Below are 20,090 nucleotides of genomic sequence, written 5' to 3' on the forward strand. Positions count from 1 at the left end.
TCATAAATAAATATATAAAAAGCATACATAAGACATCATATTTCTTTAGTTAGGGTGACATGGTGGCTCAGTAGTTAGCACTTTCGCCTCACAGCAAGAAGATTGCTGGTTCGAGCCCCGGCTGGGTCAGTTGGTGTTTCTGTGTTTGCATGTTTTCCCTAATCATGGGTTTCCTCCAGATGCTTGGTTTTTTTTTTCCCCACAGTCCAAAGACTGAATTAAATAAGCTAAATTGGCCGAAGTGTATGTGTGTGAATGAGAGTGTATGGTTGTTTCCCTGTACTCGGTATCGGCTGGAAAGGCATCCGCTGTGTAAAACATATGCTGGATAAGTTGTTGGTTCATTCTGCTGTGGTGACCCCTGATTAATAAAGGGACTAAAATAAATAATTTTTATTTAGTTCACACATATAATGGTATCATTTCCGAAACCATTCAAAAGTTATCATCTTTTTTTTTAATTATGGCTAATTGGCATATTTGTGAAGGGTACTATTAAAAATGTTGATGACCGAAGACTGAAGAGTTTTAAATGGCAAATGTTTATTCAAACACTGATACAGCACAGTTTTTTTTTTTCATCTACCCTGTTACTAGAGTAAAACAGAACTATTTCATGTTCGAAACAAACTATAATCCTCAGAGGTGACGTACATGAACAGAGTTTGACCTTATTTCTCAGTGTCAGGTCGCTGCAACATTAACACATAACATCACTGTAAATTCATTCCTATTCAAACCGAATCTGTCGATGACAGTTACACAAAAGTGCTACAGAACGTTCCTCAGAAAACACACACTGCTACCAGCATGCTTGATGCATTTCTAAAATGATGAGCGCACATTAACAGGTATCCAAACAATCTCTTGACAGTTTAGAGATAACATACAGTGTATCCTGGTGTGATTTGAAAAGAACTTCATCTATAAAGATTGTCAACAGGTAGTTTATATTCAGTATAAATAATCAAACTTGCAGCCGCTACACAAATGCATCATTTACAAAAAAAGGAAACCAAAAATAAATGTGATATATCAAACTACCATGCATTGGCTACAGCTGTGCTGAGAGAGTCTGTGGTGTATAAGAATACAGAGTTCTATAGAAATGTTCCAAAACAGAATCTTCCTTTTAAAATACGCTTTGTCAGATTAATTTACAGGTTATAAAAAGTTCATTAACATGGAATCTGCTGTCGCTTTTAACAGCTAAGATGACACTAGATTTGATGAGCTACGTCTTGCTCATTGCAAATCTATTTTTGAACAGTAAAGCCTTTTTCTTTTTTTTTACATTTTTTTGTGGGTTACACAAGTGTATATAAAACATTTACTATATGACTGTTTGGCCTAAAAAGCTGGAGCTCACAGTGGAATAACCACAGAAAATTAATGTGGAGTGTTGTTTTGCTACTAATTTAGCTAATCTCAAAATATCTATGAAATACAATTAAAATTATCTGTAGGAAAAAAAAGTCAGTTTAGATTATGCTATGATACATTTGAGAAGAGTGGAAGATTAGTTGCACAGTTTTCCTTTCAATAGTAGTCATGATGGAAGATTACAACCCAGGCTCATTCTGAAAATGTACCGCTATATACATTTCTGGAGAGCATCAAATATGTCCCAGGAGGTACGTTTTTTTGCAGTTTTTGTTTTCGTGAATCCACAGAGGCCGCTGTGTATGCTTTTTCAGATCTCAAATTTCTCTTGAGAGTGCCATTCGAGCCTGTTGTTCTCACGTAAATTCACCAGAGGCCGCTGTCGACTGACTGACTGACCGATCGACTAACCCATCCTCCTCCTTCCCTAAACCCAACACGTACCGATATATACATTTCTGGAGAGTGCCAAATACGTCTCAGGAGGTACTTTTTTTTTGCCGTTTTTGATCGCGAGTGCCATTTGCGCCTGCTGTTCTCACGTAAATCCACCAGAGGCCGCTGTTCACTGACTGACTGACCCAATCTCCTCCTTCCCAAAAACCAACCAATATTGTTTTCAAAAGCACAGATTGACCAGCCCACCCGCTTCTCTAAACCCAATCGACAGTTTTAAAAAGTAATCCAGAAAAAGAAAAGCCCTCACCTGGGGCCTCATGTATGAAGACTTAAATTCATACTAAAACATTGCGTACGGACAAAGCTGTAAATGTGTGTACACAGTAAAAAAAATCAGATGAAACTTTGATTACGCGGAATCCCACGCATATTCTCTTTGTACATCCGAATTAACATGAAATTGAGCGCACAATCACAAAACCCCTCCCTGCCTCCTCCCCTGTATGAATATGGTAATGACTCTACTTTGGCAAAACCAAACAAAAAAGTAATGCCAAAAGCAAGCAAAAAGAGAAACTATGAACAGAATGTGAATTGGAGGAGCTCCTTTCGGAGGTAGACCAGAGAAAAACAGCGCTATCTGCAACTTTGTCCTCCAGAATTAATAACAAAAGAAAAAAATAGTGGAAGAGATTAGCTGACATGATTAACGCAGTGGGGCCTGTACATCGCACTGTGAGCGAATTAAAAAAGAAATGGTCCGATGTAAAGGTGCAAAACTTTGTAGTATCTATTTAGGCTAACTGCACCTTGTTGGAATGAGCTAGTTGAATGATTCCCACCCATCACCGTTTGCATGACAAAGCTCGTAAAGTGCACGGCAACATGTTTTGACACTATAGAGCATAAACCCGATTAGAATCCAGCGCCTGATGAACTAATTCTTCTTTTTTCCCCCACTGCATATTAGATTTTGCCTACTCTTCATCACGAAGAAGACAAGTAGGAATCATTTATAAGTGTGTGTGTTATGTTAAGTGCATTTGAGCATCAAATATTATTTGCACATTTATTGAATGAAAATGTTTCCGATTCAAGTATGCAAATTCGTCTTCAGGTGGTGTCTTTATAGCAATATGTGTGCAGTCGATCGCTCTGATTACATTGGGAAAACCGACGATCGCTGCAAATTGCGCTTTAATGTTTGGCTGGTCAACTGCATGGTATGGAAACTTTATATACCTGCTAGACATGCGGATGATCCCGTCCCATAAACCTGCCATTGCACGGCTCAAAGATACTTTGTAGTGTGCAATTTAACACAATTTCCTCTAGGAGTCGCCAATGGAAAAAAAACAAACACACACAAGATATGCACGTACGCCAGGCATGAAATTGGCATGGACCAATCCACATTCTCATGTTCATTTAACCTTTAGTAAATCCAAACGTCAGCATGAAATCTGGCGTACGCAAAATTTTTGTGCGTACGCAGCATTGATACATGAAGCCCCAGATTTTTAGCATGTTTTAAGAGTTTACAACATTCTCACCTTGTTATTTACTTGTTTATTGGCTTCTGTTTTTATCTTACCTGCTTTCTGGAATCTTTCTTCGCCAGACTCGAACCCTGCCATTAAGGTCAACTCCTCCCTGTGTCTCTAGTCCTCCGACGTACATTGCAAGCTACTGGACGAACTGGTAACAGCAGGAAAGCCATCCATATGTAGGTAAGCGGTCAGCTGGTTAGCGTAAAAATGAACGGCAAAATACCGCCCCGAAGTGTTCGTTTTTGGCTATATAATTTGCGATCTCCAGTAATGTATACATTATTACGCTTTAAGAATGAGCCTATGTTGGAAGATTAGCATTCCTTGGTATTTGTACGTGAGTAACTTCTTAGAACTTTTCTTCTATTTTTGACATTTGGATATATAAAATATCACTGTTTACATGACAGACTCTTTCATGTGTCTACTTATACGTACAAATTCCTACAGACACGTAAAGTTATTGTATTGCATGTACTAAATGTGAAGTGCATGTCATTTTATGACTATTGTTTGCTACAGAAAATGTTCTAAGCACTTACGGTCATTAGAAAGTTCAAATGACACAGTTTTCAGAGGAGTGCACAGCACAAACTGGAAAACAGATTTCTTTTCTATACTTAAAGATGTTTGATTCTTATCTTCTCCTTTTTTTACATAATGTTCTCAGAATTGGGCAGCACCAAGGTTAAAAGTTATTTACATTATATAAAAATAAGAGTTTCAGCTAGCATAGTTACTATTGTATGAATGAGTTTGTGATATGAAAGTACAGTATGAATATAGGAAAGATCTTTTAGTATATCTGAGATGTTGAATGCTTTAAACAGTGTTGCAGTTCAAACTTGGCACAGTCACAGTTCCAGCTTCACAGTGTCACAAAGGTAAGACCATTTCCATGTGATAAGCTGTCAATGTCATTATCACAATAGTAAACAGAATTAGGACCAAAACCTGGATTTTGTGCTTTTCTTGCTGTCTTACATGTATTTAAAAAGTCAGTGAATAACCTCATGCATAACAAGTGACGTCATCGGAGACGTTTAAAACAGCAAATGTGTCTACGTGAAAACACAATCTCTTCTAGTTTCTTCATTTGTTTGTTTTTGGTGAGATAATGTCCGACTACTCTTTGAAAACCGGAGTGGTTGATGTTCCCTTGTAAAAAATATTCCTGGTGTTATCTGGGCTGTTTCCTCGTTCAGGGATGAGGATCCTGGTTTTCCTGCGCAAACTGGAATCACGGCTTCCAGGACCGGATTCAGTCATTTCCATCGGAGTGACGCGGATGGTGGAGATGGTCTGGTTGGGATGGTGGTCACCACCTGCTGTGGAGACAATTGGAACAGTCGGGACCGTTGGCACAGCCACAGCTTTAGGTGCATTCAAGCCGTTCCTCTTTCTGTCTTTAGAGCTCTTTCTGTCCGTAGAACTGTTCATGTCCCTCGCAGATTCTGAGCTCTCTGAGTCTCGATTCAAGTCATTAAGCTCAAATGATAGTCTAAAGCTGCTTTGGGACTTCCACGTCCAGGAGCCACTTCCATCTGTGGAGTGCGCATGCACCAAGGGTCGGCCATTTTCTGGATGAGCTTCCACCCGAATAATTGCTCCAGCGCTGCCTTGACCTCCAGAATCCTCAGTTAGACTCTTGTATCGTTGTAATGGTGCAGTGGAGCTGGTGTGGCTGCTGCTTTCAGAACTGGGAGAGCTTCCCTGCAATAGACCTTGCTGCTTAGACATCGCAATCACTTGCATGATGCGTGGCTGGCCATTAGAGTTAGTCCTAACCACTGGTACCTCGCCACCCTTCTCCGCAGTCCTCTCCATGCTCTTCATCCATTTGTCACGGGAGTTACTGCAATTTGGCAAACCACCAATGTTGTCCTGCGTCTCCTCTGGGATGTGGACCAACTGTGAAGAGCCAGGCCGAGGCTGCATGGGTATCCGAGCACCGCCAGCAATCCCGCTTGGGTTGCTTGGTAGAGTTGTACTTCCGGTGGCCATTTTTAAGTATGGGGTTCCAGGGCCCTGATTTTCACCATTCATTCCCACTGCCGAAGGTTCAGAATTGCAGCGGACGTCCATGCTGTGTGGAGGGGACTGTGCTTGTCCACCTTCCATGGCGTGCAGGGAATGTTTATGGTTCTCATTCTTACTCTTCCATTGCATTAGCAGCTGCTTGGACCTACTGGAGTCCACAGAGGAGGTGTGGATGGTGGCGTTTCGGTAGGCAGACTCATCCATTGCAGGCGTATGTACTCTGGGCAATGTGTTGAAAGTCACCATGTTCTCCTTGTGTGGAGGACTGCGGGTAGAGATGACCTCCACATCTCCGCTACGGGATCCCGTCTGGTGGTGTTGAGTGTTGCGGTGCAAGATTCCCTCAGAGCATGAAGACGAGAGGCCGTCGGTGCTGCTGCAGCTCTTTGCAGGGAGGTGGTGACCTTGCTGGCACAGGTCAGCCATGGCTCGTTGAGGATCTCGGACGTGAAGCTGACTTGTCTGTTTTTGCTTGCTTGGTTGAAAGTTTCCTACTGCAAACAAACCCTGGACGGACAAAACACAACATTGATTGATATTTCTCAATTTTTATGTTTACCTAATAAGTGGGGCTTGTTCCTGGATCAACATTGCTTTGGGGCTTGGAACATCTTATGCCAAATCCCAGTTCTACTCCTTATGCCTCATCTTTTCCCGACCTCTCTGATAAGCATGTGGAGCGGTGATACTGTCTCAAACACTTTTTAAGAAGATTTATTTAGACATATTGACATGAAGTAAAGTTGGTCTGAGAGAGAGAGAGAGAGAGAGAGGAGGGAATGGGATCTGAAAACTCGGACTAGAACTACCATAGCACAGTTGCACTATATGTTGACGCACTGTTTGACTAGGGTAGGAGAAAGTTATCCCTGTTTTTTTTTTTTTTTTTGGAAACTCACCTCAAAAAAGAGGTATGATAATTTATTGACTCTAATTTGAGAGAAATTAAAATAGAATTGGGGATTAGGTGTCGTTTACACTGGTGCATTTTTGTTTTAAAGTGCATACATTTTGATACGGTTCCATTTGGTGTCCACACTTCTCAGTATATTCGACCTACAAAAATAGAGGGTTTTGAAAATGCTAAAGACCCGGTTTTAGCTTAAATGCTGGTGTTCAGTTAAATTATAGAAGAACCAAATTGCAAACATTTGAAGTTAGAGGTATGGCTATCTACAATCACTCTCTGACTGGTCTTCTCCAATATTGTGTTGTCCGGTCTTTTGGATGAGATGTTAAACCGAGGTCCTGACTCTCTGTTGTCATTAAAAATCCCATGGCAAAGAGTAAAGAGTAGGGGTGTAACTCCGGTGTCCTGGCCGAAGTCATCCAATCAGCCCTTTCGATCATGGCTTCCCATTATTTTCATCCACCCAATTGGCTTTATCACTGTCTCTCCACTCCACCAATAGCTAGTGTGTGGTGGACGCACTAGTGCCTGCTGCCGTCGCATCATCCAAGTGGATGCTGCACACTGGTGGTGATGTGGAGAGACCTCCTCATGATTGGAAAGCGATTTGGGTGTATGGCCATACACGATAAATGCGCTATATATGAATACACATTGCGTTACATTATATTATTGTTCTCTTATTTGTCAAACGCCTTTCATATTACCATAACACAACCAGTAGACACCAAGTATGGACACCAGCAAAATATGCATGTCTAGTGATCGTGAATGGAAACGTATCATCTGTTTAAGACTTTTTAGTCTGAAATGCAGAAGAAATGCTAGTCTGGACGAGAGGCATTAGTATTATAAATGCAGCCTTAGACGATTAGTCCAATTCTAGGGTTAGACTTACGGCTGGAGTTTGAAGCATAAAAAAATTCGTATTGCTTCTTATTTTAGAGTTCACCTTGTAAATGTTTGATGGGGATATTGTTAAAAAATTTACAATGATCCATTCCAGGAACAAGTCCTAGTTGGATGAATTACTGTGTTCATGTTTTAGACATATAAGCAATGTGCACTACAAAGACACTTAACCTGCTGAAATTGCTCTAAAATGCCACTAAAAACTATTATATAAGTCTTATATTCTTCTTACCAGGTAAACAGCAATGCCCCCTCCAAGCAGGAAGCCCAGGTAAACATCAATGGCATGGTTCTTGTGCTGAATGATGCGGGTTAGTCCACATATGATGGCACAGATAATGAAGGAGAAGACCAGGAGAGGCTTCAGGAGTTTGGATGAGTCCGTCAGCGTGCTGTTGAAGTACATCTGCAGGAGAAAAAGTTGATGTGAGCTTTCCGAGCTGAATCAGAATCAGTTAGTCTGCCAGCAAATTTTCATACACTTTGATTAATCTAATAATTTTCAAACACTTAAGAAAAAAAGAACTAATGAACTACAAGGCACTTGAATCAGCTGATTTGAGTAAATCATAGATCACATTATCTCTAATCTAGTGTGTTTTTTCTGTTGTGAGATGGTTGGTATAGTTCCCAGGGACTTGAGTCAGCATCTACTGATTCAAGATTGTTAGACTGACTGTACTCGTAAAGACAAGGTGTAACGTCATTTAAACTGGGGAATTCATAAGTGATTGAAGCCAAACCACATATATCAGCTTATTACAAACAACAGATGGTTTTTAGGTCCATTTTATTAATCAAATGGCATTGAGCTTCTGAAAGGGGCTATATAGTTTACTACAATTTTTTAAAACTTAAAACATTTGGAAACATTTATTATAAATGGAAAAATAGTAAAGCAGGTCTTAAATGTTAAGTTTTTAGGCACAATTATTGACAATAAACTGAATTTTGATGATAATGTAGAATCTATTTATAAGAAGGCAAGTCAGCTCTTTAGTCTTCTCCACAATTGAGAAGTTTTAATGTTAGTACACAGACTTTAAATATGGCAAATAGATTATTAATAGTGTTTCATGGTTTGATGACACAACACTTAAACAGATGAGCAAATTATCGTAAATTATCAATCAGACATATAAAATAACTGCTCATAAACAACATCCGCTGCAGATTCTATTTGACTACTTTATGGAAAAAACAGAAATTTCCTTTTTTTTTTTTTAAGATAATACACACATCCCCTTCACTCAGTTTTTGAAATGTTACCATCAAGATGCAGGTTTAGAATTCCTAAATCATGAAGAAATGCTTATAAAAACTCACTTATCCCAACAGCAGGTGTTGTCTTAAATAGGCTCACTGTTTGAAGTGAATGGGGTGGTTGTAAAGAATGATCTGCAGTAATATATATGGGGCTAAATTTGGTTTAAAATTTATGTTGTTGTCTTGATGAGTGTTATTGCTATTGTGTGATTGCAGTATTGCTGCATGTATGCAGTTGTTGTCTTCAATCTAGTGTTAAGGACAAATTTCCTTTCTGTACCAAGCAGAACCGACACTAAAGTTTAAATTAAGCTAAACTAAAGAATGGGCTAATTAGGTTATGTAGATAAGATTTTGTTTATTTTGAGGTTTAGTCTACACTAAGGCCACATCCACATGTACACGGTTAATTGTGTAAATAGAAATTTTCTTACCTCCAAAAAAATAAAAATATATCATCCACACATGCAGTTTTAAAAAAAAATTGTTCACATGAAATTGCAAAAACGCCCTATTGAGTACTGTAAAGAGCATGCTAAAGCAAGAGTTGTTGATCTACTCCAAACCATAAAGTCATATTGGCCAATCCAAAACCTTAAAAAAGCATTTTACATTGGCAATTGCACAGACGCATGTATTGTAAACAACAGGGATCGCGGCACACAGTTTGTCATCACACAAAGAATATAATATCGTGGACAAGCCAAAACCTGAAAAGCTTCACCCTGACAGGAGTTTCAGTTTCAGTGACCTATGTTCATGTAGACAGGGCCTAATTATTTGCGCCACCAGTGGTCATTATTTGTACTGCAACCAGCAATTTATTTCTATTAATAATGCGTTCACACTAGATGAAAGTCAGTAGCTATGTTTCCATTCCCCTATTTTTAGGTGCAAGTAATTTATTAAATGAAAAAAAGATTGACACAGCTTCTCCTACTGCAGTAAATTCCGTTTTTACTGGTGATATTTAGTGCCAGTTTTTCACAAAGTGATGATTTTGTTCGCTTTCACTGGAATAGAAACGCTGCTTTACTCGCAAGTCTTTTATGCGATAATCCAGTTTTGTGCATAAAGTTAATTTGCATTCTTTGTTGAAAGTCAATGCAAAGATGCAAATAGATATCCTGTGGTGCTAATCGCGCGAATGAGGCAGCATGAATGACGCGATTCGTGTGAATGAAGTGGTGCAAATTAAATGTGTATTGCACGTTGGATGCACGTATGCTATCCATGTGCTTAATTCACGTGTGAAATTCACTTCACAGTAGATGTGGATTCGCATCATGGGCGGGGCATCTGTCAGCCCGGTGACTCTAGTTTTGTTGCTAATGGCTAACATGGGTTTTATTAAGAGAGCAGTTGTGCTTTATGTGCTTTAGGAAAGTTCAAAATGTTCATGCGTCTATTTACGTGCAAATAGCGCGATATATTTGCGCAAGCCGCATCCGGTATGAGCTCCCCATAAGACTTGTTCACATAACTAATGCATAAAAGACCAAATGTGATTTAATGGCTAGAATTTGTCACATTTTGCTGCCTTTCTAAAAATACAAATAGTCATATTCACATACTTGAATGGACAAATGCATAAAAACACAGCTCAAAGGGGTCAACACTCCATTTTGCTGCTTTGACAAGCTCCGCTAAAGTGCATGACGGTATGTGGATGTTTCGGCACAAATTACAGTTGAGAGCTGTTGTCCTTTTATCCACACATCAGGGTCAGCTATTCACACAGAAGGTGACAGCAGTGCAGCTCCATATTTTTTTTTTCGTCTGTTAGTCTCTAACAGCACAGTGAATTGAAGGCGCCTGCGTCCTTCTCAATGACAGACTTTTACTTACCGAAACATACACAGCAGCGAAGGATGCCAGCGTAGCATGCTGTGATGGGAAGGATTTTCTGAAATAAATGAAAGCAGGCATTTGAAATATTCCAACACATTGCACATCCATGCCAATGTCTCTTTTATACAGCGGGTAAACAAAAAAGGTATTAAATACGTCACCGTTTTTCTCAGGTAACATATTTCTAGCTAGTTGTTGACTTGAAATTTTCACCAGATTTTTGTAGCAACCAAAAAGAAAATCAAAACTAATTATTTGAGAAATTAGGCAATGTGTAATAAAAATAAGATGACACAGGGAAAATGTCTTGAACACATGAGAAAATGGAGGCATGGAAAGCCCAGACAGTAGATAAAATCTTGGAGTTATTCAGCAGTCCTGCCCCGCTTCAGTGTTGATTAATATTATCTGTCTACACACCTACATTATCAAATGATAATGTGGCAAGACAATGACCCCAAACACAGACAAAGAAACTCTCATTTTGATTCAGAAAATAAAATAAAGCTACTAGAATGGCCCAGCCAATCAGCTGACTTGAATTAAATTGAAAATAACTAATGATAAGAATTGAGACCTACAGAACAGTCAAGATTTTAAAACTCTGATCAATGCTTGCGACTCCATTCTTCATACAAGATGTGTCCTAAAGCTGTCATTGCCAAAAAAAAAAAAAAAAAAACACCTTTTATACAAAATATTAAATACATTTCAGTACTATAGTATAGGGCTGTGCGATTAATCGAAATTGTTTATTTATAAACTAATTTCGAGAGGATCACGTGCTTTTGATTGCTTGCAGCTTGTCCCACATTATCCAGTTTATGATTCACCAATCAGATGACTACTAAGCTACAATAAATGCTCTAAGTTTTATATCAAGGCCATCTTTGTTTTGAAGAATCCCCTCTTCCACCCCTACTCCTCCTCTTTTCCTAGATGTGTGGCACGGTGGTCCAGTGCTTAGCACTGTTGCCTCACAACAAGAACGTCACTGTTTCTAGTCCTTGCCAAGCCATTCAACATTTCTGTGCGGAGTTAACATGTTCTCCCCGTGCTTATGTTGGTTCCCCCAGGGTTCTCCGGTTTCCTCAAACCGTCCAAAAACATGCTACTTAAGTTAATTGACTAATCCAAATCTGCACCATAGACATGCTCCTAAGTAGTTACCCCTTAGAAAAATCACTAACTATTCATTAACTACTACAACAGGGGAGTTCTCGAGATCTACCTGAGCTCAAACTTCCCTCTTGCCCTGCAAACGGGAGGGAGCCCAGGGCTCAAGGATCTTATGAGCTCAGGGCTCTCTCCCGGGACAGTATGCCAAACAAGCTTTATAATCAATCATTAGCTAAGTGTGAACCCTTGAAGTATTATTCAACATCCCCCACCCATAGACAGTCTTACTAGCCAATTGAGTGAGAACACTTTCGCTCAGCCGCAACCAAACTATGCGGAAAGCCCACAGTAAATAACAAACATGAAATCGCGAACGAGTGGGATGATGACATCTGCCGCTTCAGAAGCATTAATAGACAAATTAATATCAAAGAAAAACAGCATGTCAGTAATATGGAAATATCTTGGTTTCAAAGTCACAGTCAGCAAACAAAACCAGGTAATTTGTAAGAGCTGTCACAGAATGGACCCTTTGCTAAGCCCCGCCCTCCTTAGTTACTGTTGCTGTGCCTGTCAAGCTTTTGTGCCTGGCACGGCTTTTTCAATGTGTGTACGCAGGTGTCAGACATTGCCAGGGATATAATGTTAGCTTAGCCTAGCCGCCTCTTATGCTAACCATTCAACAGCTTTGCTCATGCTCAGCAGGAGTGGTGAAATTTAAAAATAATCTACTAATAACTAGGGATGTAACAGTATTGTAAATACCGTCATACCGCAATATTAATTTTTTTCGATATTACCGTAGTCGCATGACTCGGTAAAACTATAGGTCTTCTGAGAAAATTTGCTCAGGCGAATGAAGCGAACGGGAGGTACCGGAAACTACATTTCCCATCAGCCCAGGCTTGGCCATAATCCCTTGCGGTCTGTTGTCGCTACAGATCCAGTAATGCGGAAATGGAGTGTGCTGCTAGAAGCGGGGATCAAAAAGAGCTGGAAAACCCTAAAGCGGGTGTTGTCGCCGCGCGCGCGTACTGAATAGTGGTGTTGTCGTGCGAGTTCTTATCAGCTGTGTCGCCGCGCGCGTACTGAAAAGTGGTGTTGTCGCGCGAGTTCTAATCAGCTGTGTTGTCGCACGCGTACTGTAAAGCGGGGACGGAGGGTATGTCGCATCGCGGGGGCACTTTTGATCATTTTGGAAGGGCACTTTCTATTCAAGACTAAAAAGGGCATGTGCACTGCACAGGTTGAGCCCTGTGTGTGAACGTGCCTGCAAGTTGGGCAATACGACTAATCAGTCATGGGGACTGCAGAGACACAGCACACTGTTCAGATTGATGCAGACATGAGACCTCTATCTTACTCATGGTTTGTCCTCAAGTGGGGGGAAGACAATGCACAACGTTCCCCATTGCTAACAACCTGGGCCAAGTCATATCTCTCTTGTCCCAGAAACCTCAGTCCCAAATGAGAGGGTTTTTTTCTGTTGCAGGGGACATTGTAAATGCCCAGAGATACCAGCTTTTACCAGATTATATTTACATGATAATTTTCCTTTAAACCCTTCTCTATCTAAGTGAGTGAGTGATTAAATGTTGAATGTGATGAGTTTTCAACAATACTAAATTGAAACTTAATTTTTTTACATGGTTTAATATTTTTTTGTTATTAAAATTGAAGTTCCTGTTTCAAAGCTTACAGATAGATGGCTAATTTGTATGTCATTGACACTTTTGGCACTTTTTTGGAGTATTTTCATAAGTTTTGTTTTTTCCTGTAAATGATTCAATAAATACCGTACCGTGACATTCATACCGAGGTATTACCGTACCGTGAAATTCTGATACCGTTACATCCCTACTAATAACAAATGAAACCGTGAGTTCTCTATTTTTAGCCAAAAAGCCTGATAGATTAATTGTTCTGCAATGAAATATAGCCTTACTAACCGACGAGGAAACAGGCATAAACAGTGCTTTTACATAGTTCATTCATAGAAAGAACAGCCAGAAAGGGAAAACTGATAGATTTGTGCCGAATATTAGCATCACTGACCCATAACAATGTACAGTAAGTTACTTATTACTGTCAGTATGTTTGTGTGCTCTTTATAAATAACTGAAAATCAGTTGGGGGTAAATTATATCAATCGCAAGTGCTCAGTTTGTGATCATATCTCGGTTTTGTTCTGTTGATTTGTAAATATTCGTAGCTTGAAATAGATGGAAATATGAAGCTCAGTAAAGTTAGAAACAGATTCGCAGATTTGTATTTTCCGGATCAATAACTCATGTCATTATGATCTACTCGCTATAAGTATGACTAAGTTACTAACGTTATGGCGAAGGCTTAAACAGAGCATTACTCACAATATCGAGCGAAAAAAAAGGAATAAAAAATAACCAGCGTTGTGTTTTTGTAGGAAACACAGTTTAGATCTGTTTAGGGTCTATCACTGTCTGAATGTGTCTGGAATATCAAAAAAAAACTAACTTGGCTCCGCTCCATTAGCGCCCCTCACACAGCTTGATCCTCGCTGGCATTTCTCCTCCTGGGTTTTAGGTTTTGAAAAGGGAAAAAACTCCACCATCCCGTCCAAACTTTAAGGATACTGGGTATCAGATTTGCACAATCCATATGCACTCGCTCGAAAGCTTGACAGAGCCCCTGCGCGTAGCTACAGTTGCTAGGCCACGATTGGTGGGTGGCGGTTTTTGGGCGTGGCATAGCGAAGGGTTAATTGTTATCACAGCACAAGGAAATACAACAATCAGCACCTAAAAACGCACCACAGGCGGCTATACGAGGAGTGTCTTCAAGTACAATTTCAAAGTTGTCTTCTTATATAAGTTAATATCTTTTCAGTTCTACTCACTGCATTTTAGCAGTAAGAAGCTACAATACAAATTATTGAGCTTAAGCTTAACTACAAAATTAAATTGCAAATCGAAACTATACTTGCGATTGTGTCATTTGGGTGTTATTACACATTGCATAATTTTTGAAAAAAAAAATTGTTTTTTGGTTTATTTTTATTTAGATTGTTTGAGATTTTAACAACATCTGGAACATTTTCATGTCAGCAGTACCTTAGGCCTGCTAAAATTAAAGACCTGCTTTATTAAAACTATCGAAACCCTTTGGAATTTTTTTTTGAGCGCGATGCTAAGTCTAATCCGATTCAATGATCTGTGCTAAGCTAAAATAAAAGTGCTCCTGCCAGACCCAGAAATCGACTGAAAAAATGTGCAAAACTATGTAACCTCGATTTTTATATTGACAGTCAGTCTGACTATCAGCAGGCAACACATTCTTCTCTTTGTGTGATTAGTAATTACTAATCTGAATGTTATAGAGAGAAGCTGTTTATGCCTATAGCTATTGGCTCTTTCAGAGACTCCCATGGTGAACCTAAAATGTGTCTGCATCTTAATAAGCTTACACATCTGCGTCATAAGCAGGATATCACCACAAATAGCACTGATATGACACCCTACAGTATATATCTCTGACATACAGTAAATATAAGCATCTAGGGAATAGATTTTGTGAGCTTCCACGATACTTAGACTTTCAGAGCCTGAAGCACTGGATTATACTCGCTGATCTACAGCTCAGTATGATAAAAAAGAAGTCAACAGCGAGCTGGAGTCATAAATGGGCTAAACCATATCTTTGTATTTGTGTCAGTATACTGTATACTCAGAAATTCATAAGCCACTACAGTACTTTATTATTTAGTGGATCTACATCAGTGCAGAGATGGTTCACAGCCACGTCCGTTCCCTTCAAAACCAACCTTATTAAAAAGGACATCAAAAGCTGTTCCTTTAATCTACAGCTGCTGTTCTTCTGAGCTGTATCAGCTCTCATGTCTGTTTAGGTTGTATAAATCCCTGAATTTCGCAAATTCACACTTGAGTAGTGTTCATATATATTTTCGCAACACTTTAGTTGAAGGGGTGTTCATAAAACTTTAATGGCATCTTTACAATCATGACCTAATACATGTCATTCACATGAATGAGATAGTAGGCATGCTTATGACAACTGTCATTAAGTGTTATTAGCTCAGTTATGTCATTTTAAATGCAAAGATGACATTGTTTGAGATGTCTTTATGACAATTTGACATTTCCAAATGCATAATAACCTGTCTATGTTTTTGTTACGACAACTTGACATTACCAAGACAACATGACTGAATGTGATTGCAATGAGACCATTATAATTGTTATAATTACCAGCGATCTAGCAGCTGCCAATGAAAAGAACTACGGTCCCATCATGCACCTCACACACACCAGTTCCAGTTCTCTCCCTTATTGCATGCACACAGCTAGATGCACATCATGGACTGATTCTTCTTCCGGTGGCGCTACGGCCCGTGTAGGGCCCTGGCCTCTTCCACCACTCCTCTCCAGCCTACCCAACCCAAAGCCTGCTTTCTCCAAGCATGCACTCTTGGGGTACGTAGATCATCTTCTATGTCATCTATCCACCTCTTCCGTGGCCTACCAGGATGTCTCCTTCCTTCTAGTTTTAGCTTGTATGCTCTTTTAACAGCTCTTTGTTCGAGGAGTCTCTATAAGTGGCCCAGCCATCTTATACGGTCCCTCTTTATTTCTGTGACCAAGCTTGGCTTCGCATACATGTCTGCCACTTCTGCATTATTCTTTATCCGCCATTTACTCTGGTCACGCTTCAGTCCATAAATCCTCCTTAGGAACTTCCTCTTCCACATCATAGACTGATTATCTGCAGTATTTAAACATCTCAGTTTCACACACACTTTGCTGAGTCTTGTTTCTCTTACGTAAGGCTGCACATGCAAACAGAGGTCTTTCCAAACACAGCATTATTTAAGAGCGAATTGTCAGGCAGACAACGGTCAAACAGGAGCAAACAGGATATCCAAGAGCGTAGTCAAAAGCAGGCAAATAGTCAGGTTAGGCAGCAAAACAACATAAAACGCAAAACAAAGCAAAGGTCAAAAACACAAGAAGGCAGGACAAGGATAACTGTAAAGTAGACTTATTAATGTCACACAGTAAATAAACTGCAGAATAATGAGGGTAAGTCACTGAGACAGCAAACGTGGCAGTAAAGCAAGCGTAGTCAAACAAAGCAACATGGTCATGGCGAACAGAGAGATCATAAACAAGTCTTCAGGCAATGGTCAGGGCAGACTGCTTAGAATCTTATACGATAAAAGAGGCAAGTTTTGGGGCAGGCAGAAATCACAGTCTAATGTACAAGCAGGTTAGTAACAGGAACGCAGCCCGGGAGAATGATAAATGCTCAGAATTGTCTGCGGGCAAAACAAGACTTTACACAGGACTGATGTTGGGAGTCTGTAATGTGCGAATAGGGATTACTATCAGCTGTTGAGTAATCAGCATCAGAACAGGATTATGGGCCTTGGAGTTTGGTGAATCTCTAATACTTTGATGACGCCCTCTACTGGTTATTAAGGGGAATAGCCGGAAGCTAGATGGTGACAATAACACTTACGTGATGCTCTAAACAGAAACAAGACTCAGCAAAGAGTGTGTGAAACTGAGAGGTTTAAAAAGTCCAGGCAATCAGCCTATGATGAGCTTTCTGCTGTGTGTGTGTGCAATCAGGGAGAGAACTGGAACTGGTGTGTGTGAGATGCATGGCGGGATCTGTCTTTTTTTTTTTCGGTGGCAGAATTGTGATTCTTCAGCGATCTGCAACTGCTATATTGCTGGTGATCATAACAATAATTGGGTCATAAATATTTTTCTCTTCACTTTTTTTAGTGGAGCAAAGAAAATTAGCTATTAAAATTTCACACTAAAAGTGTCAATACTCTGTCAAGTACTTTGATAACCGCATGACTAATATTTAATGACATTTTAATGACACAAAATTTGTAACACTGTATTTGAGGTCAAGAAAGTATTAATGATGCTGTTATAAAATTAATGACACAATTATAATGGCATTATGACAGTTATGTTTATGATAGATTTATGACAAGCTATCTTGTCTTGATAATGTCAAGTTGTGATGACAAAGCCATCTTAAACAATTACATCTTTGCATTTAAACTGACTAGCCTGCTAATGACACCTAATGACAGTTGTCATAAGCATGCATAAAGAAATCTCATTCATTTATATTATAATGGCCTCATTACAATTACATTTATGGCAGATTTATAGAAACTTATTAAGTTATGCTTTCTTGGTAATGTCAAGTTGTCATAAAAAAACCCAATCTCAAACAATAACATATATTACAACAATAACATCTTTGCATTTCAAAAGTTCAAACTTGATGATAATACCAGGTTTGGCATGCTATTCCGGGAGAGAACCCTGAGCTCAGAGATAATTGAGCCCAGGGCTTTGCCTGGTCAATGAGCATGTAAGGGGGTACAAGATCAGATAGTTCTCAAGAGCTCCCCCTGGTAAAGGAGGAAGAGGAGATGGTGTGGATGGGGAATTCTTTATAAAATGAAGATATGGAATAGTGCTATAGTGAGTTTGGAATAATACGATTGGCTTACTAATAATTACAGATGACAGACCAGCTGTGATCAATCATATCACGTGCTCTTTGAAATTAGTTAAGTAATGGACTTAAATCTGCCATATATATATGTATGAGCAATATCACACGAGTAGCAGTGCGGGATGGCTGTATATCGGCACTGGTGGGATGCGTGCGTTGGCACGAGGCCGCAGGCCAATATACAGCCATATCGCACTGCTATACAACAGTCTGATGGCATAATTGTGTATATAAAAACAAAATCAAACATGGAGAGTCTCAAAAACCCTTTTGTATGAGGAACTACTTTCTTCCGGATTCAAATCATAAGCTGACAGTTAAACAGTTGAGCGTGCATCTTTTAAACTTTATATCTGGAGTGTCTGCTTTTTGCTGGCTGTATGTGGGCGGAGTAATACACAAAGGGTAAAAAGGCTGTAGGAGTTCTGATATTGCAGAATATCGCACAGCTATCAGCCAATCAGATTTAAAAACTAGACAGAATTGTATATATATATCATGGCATCATTTCAATCACATTTCTGATAGATTTGTGGTAACTTATTAAGTTACGTTGTCTTGGTAATTTCAAGTTAAAATCACATTATGATGCATTTGAAAATGTCAAATTGTCATAAAGACACTCCATACAATGTCATCTTTGCATTTAAAATGACTTAACTGAGCTAAATGACACTTAATGACAGTTGTCATAAGCATGCATACAAAAATTAGCTTTCAAATGGATGTCTTATTAAGTCTTATAAACACCCTCTTCAAGTAAAAAGTTACATAATTTTTTCAACAGCTTGTTTATATCCTTGTTTTAGCTGCCGGTCTGCAGAGTCAGATCTGTACCTGCTGGCATTGATGAGCGCGGCGTCAGGTCCAGAACAGATGTCCTCCAGGATGAAGAAACTCTCTTCGCAGGACGTGTTCAGGTGAGTGTAGTTTGGTTTGCAGACCGTCAGGAAATACGGCGCAGGGTAGCCTGTCGACAGCTGGATGATGTCCGTAATCAAAGCCGTAACACATAGACCAAACACATGAACGCCTGAACAAAAGATGAAAGTAAATGAGATACACCAATAACTGGTAAATACTTAGAAGTATGTTAATGTTGATGACCTCTTCTTTATAAAGTTGAAGAAAAAATCATTCGCCCTCCTGTGATATTGACAATCTTTGTCAATTTCGAATTTCCAAGTGATGTTTAACAGAGCAAGGAAAGTTGGCACAGTATTTCCAGTTATATAATTTCATCTGGATAGTCTTATTTATTTTAGTTCAGCTGGAATAAAATAAATAAATAATGTAAAAATGGTTTGGATATTATTATAAGCGCCTTTATGATTTCATTCATTCATTTTTCTTTGGCTTAGTACCTTAATTATCAGGGGTCGCAACAGCGGAATCAGGCCCGGCGCTTCGGCATTGCCCCCTCAGAAAGAATCTCTAAAAGAATCCCATTTATAACCTTTAAAGCGTGTACACGGCTACACGGCGGCAGAGGCACACTCAACTCACACTGGAGAAAACTGGACTAGTGGATGACATGAGATGAGCAGCCTAATTCCTTGCATGTTTTCGTTAACTAATTCTTTAAATACGACCCTCTTGAGCTCAAACAGGGAAAAAAACGCAGAAGAAATCCGCCAATAAATTAATTTCAGCAAAATTGCAACTGCAAGTCTTTTTCACATTATAGTTTTTCAGTTAGGGGACATGTAGCCTAATAAAAATGTTTCGTTCACTGCACAGTCCCACAGTAATCTACACTATAATTCATGTTTTAATTTATTACATTCATTATTATTATTAATATTATAAAAATTAAGTTAAAACTGACAAAACACAGAACCCTTTTGAATGTTTGCTTTCATTTTGACATCTCCAAAGCGCACTTTAACAGTTTTGCAAAGAAACATGCAGCAGCAGTCAAGTTAGGACACTTACAGTTGAAGTCAGAATTATTAGCCCCCTTTTGAAATGTATTTTCTTTTTAAATTTTTTTTCCAAATGGTGTTTAACAGAGCAAGGACACTTTCACAGTATGTCTGATAATATTTTTCTTCTGGAGAAAGTCTTATTAGTTTTATTTTGGCTAGAATAAAAGCAGTTTTAATTTTTAAAACGCC

The 20,090-nt window shown here is 39.2% G+C and overlaps 1 protein-coding gene and 1 long non-coding RNA gene across 3 annotated transcripts in view; one reads left to right on the forward strand and one right to left on the reverse strand.

The window, feature by feature from the left end:
- LOC137489259 (uncharacterized) overlaps window positions 1-20,090 on the forward strand; it is a 65,852-nt gene that overhangs the window by 25,269 nt on the left and 20,493 nt on the right. Inside the window, exons 4-6 of the long non-coding RNA XR_012399466.1 lie at window positions 3,404-3,512; window positions 7,430-7,620; window positions 18,783-18,893. This is a non-coding gene — a long non-coding RNA (uncharacterized lncRNA). The remainder of the gene's footprint in view (window positions 1-3,403; window positions 3,513-7,429; window positions 7,621-18,782; window positions 18,894-20,090) is intronic.
- plppr4b (phospholipid phosphatase related 4b) overlaps window positions 523-20,090 on the reverse strand; it is a 43,683-nt gene continuing 24,115 nt past the window's right edge. Inside the window, exons 4-7 of one of the 2 annotated variants that reach the window (XM_009297550.5) lie at window positions 18,811-19,006; window positions 10,309-10,366; window positions 7,427-7,600; window positions 523-5,879 (exon numbers count right to left, since the gene is read on the reverse strand). In XM_009297550.5, the coding sequence (XP_009295825.2) occupies window positions 4,458-5,879; window positions 7,427-7,600; window positions 10,309-10,366; window positions 18,811-19,006 (1,850 nt within the window). In that variant the 3' untranslated portion in view covers window positions 523-4,457. The remainder of the gene's footprint in view (window positions 5,880-7,426; window positions 7,601-10,308; window positions 10,367-18,810; window positions 19,007-20,090) is intronic. The other variant, XM_073940920.1, reaches the window with a different exon arrangement.

The sequence above is a fragment of the Danio rerio genome, chromosome 24 (assembly GCF_049306965.1).
Source record: "Danio rerio strain Tuebingen ecotype United States chromosome 24, GRCz12tu, whole genome shotgun sequence".
Taxonomy (NCBI): domain Eukaryota; kingdom Metazoa; phylum Chordata; class Actinopteri; order Cypriniformes; family Danionidae; genus Danio; species Danio rerio.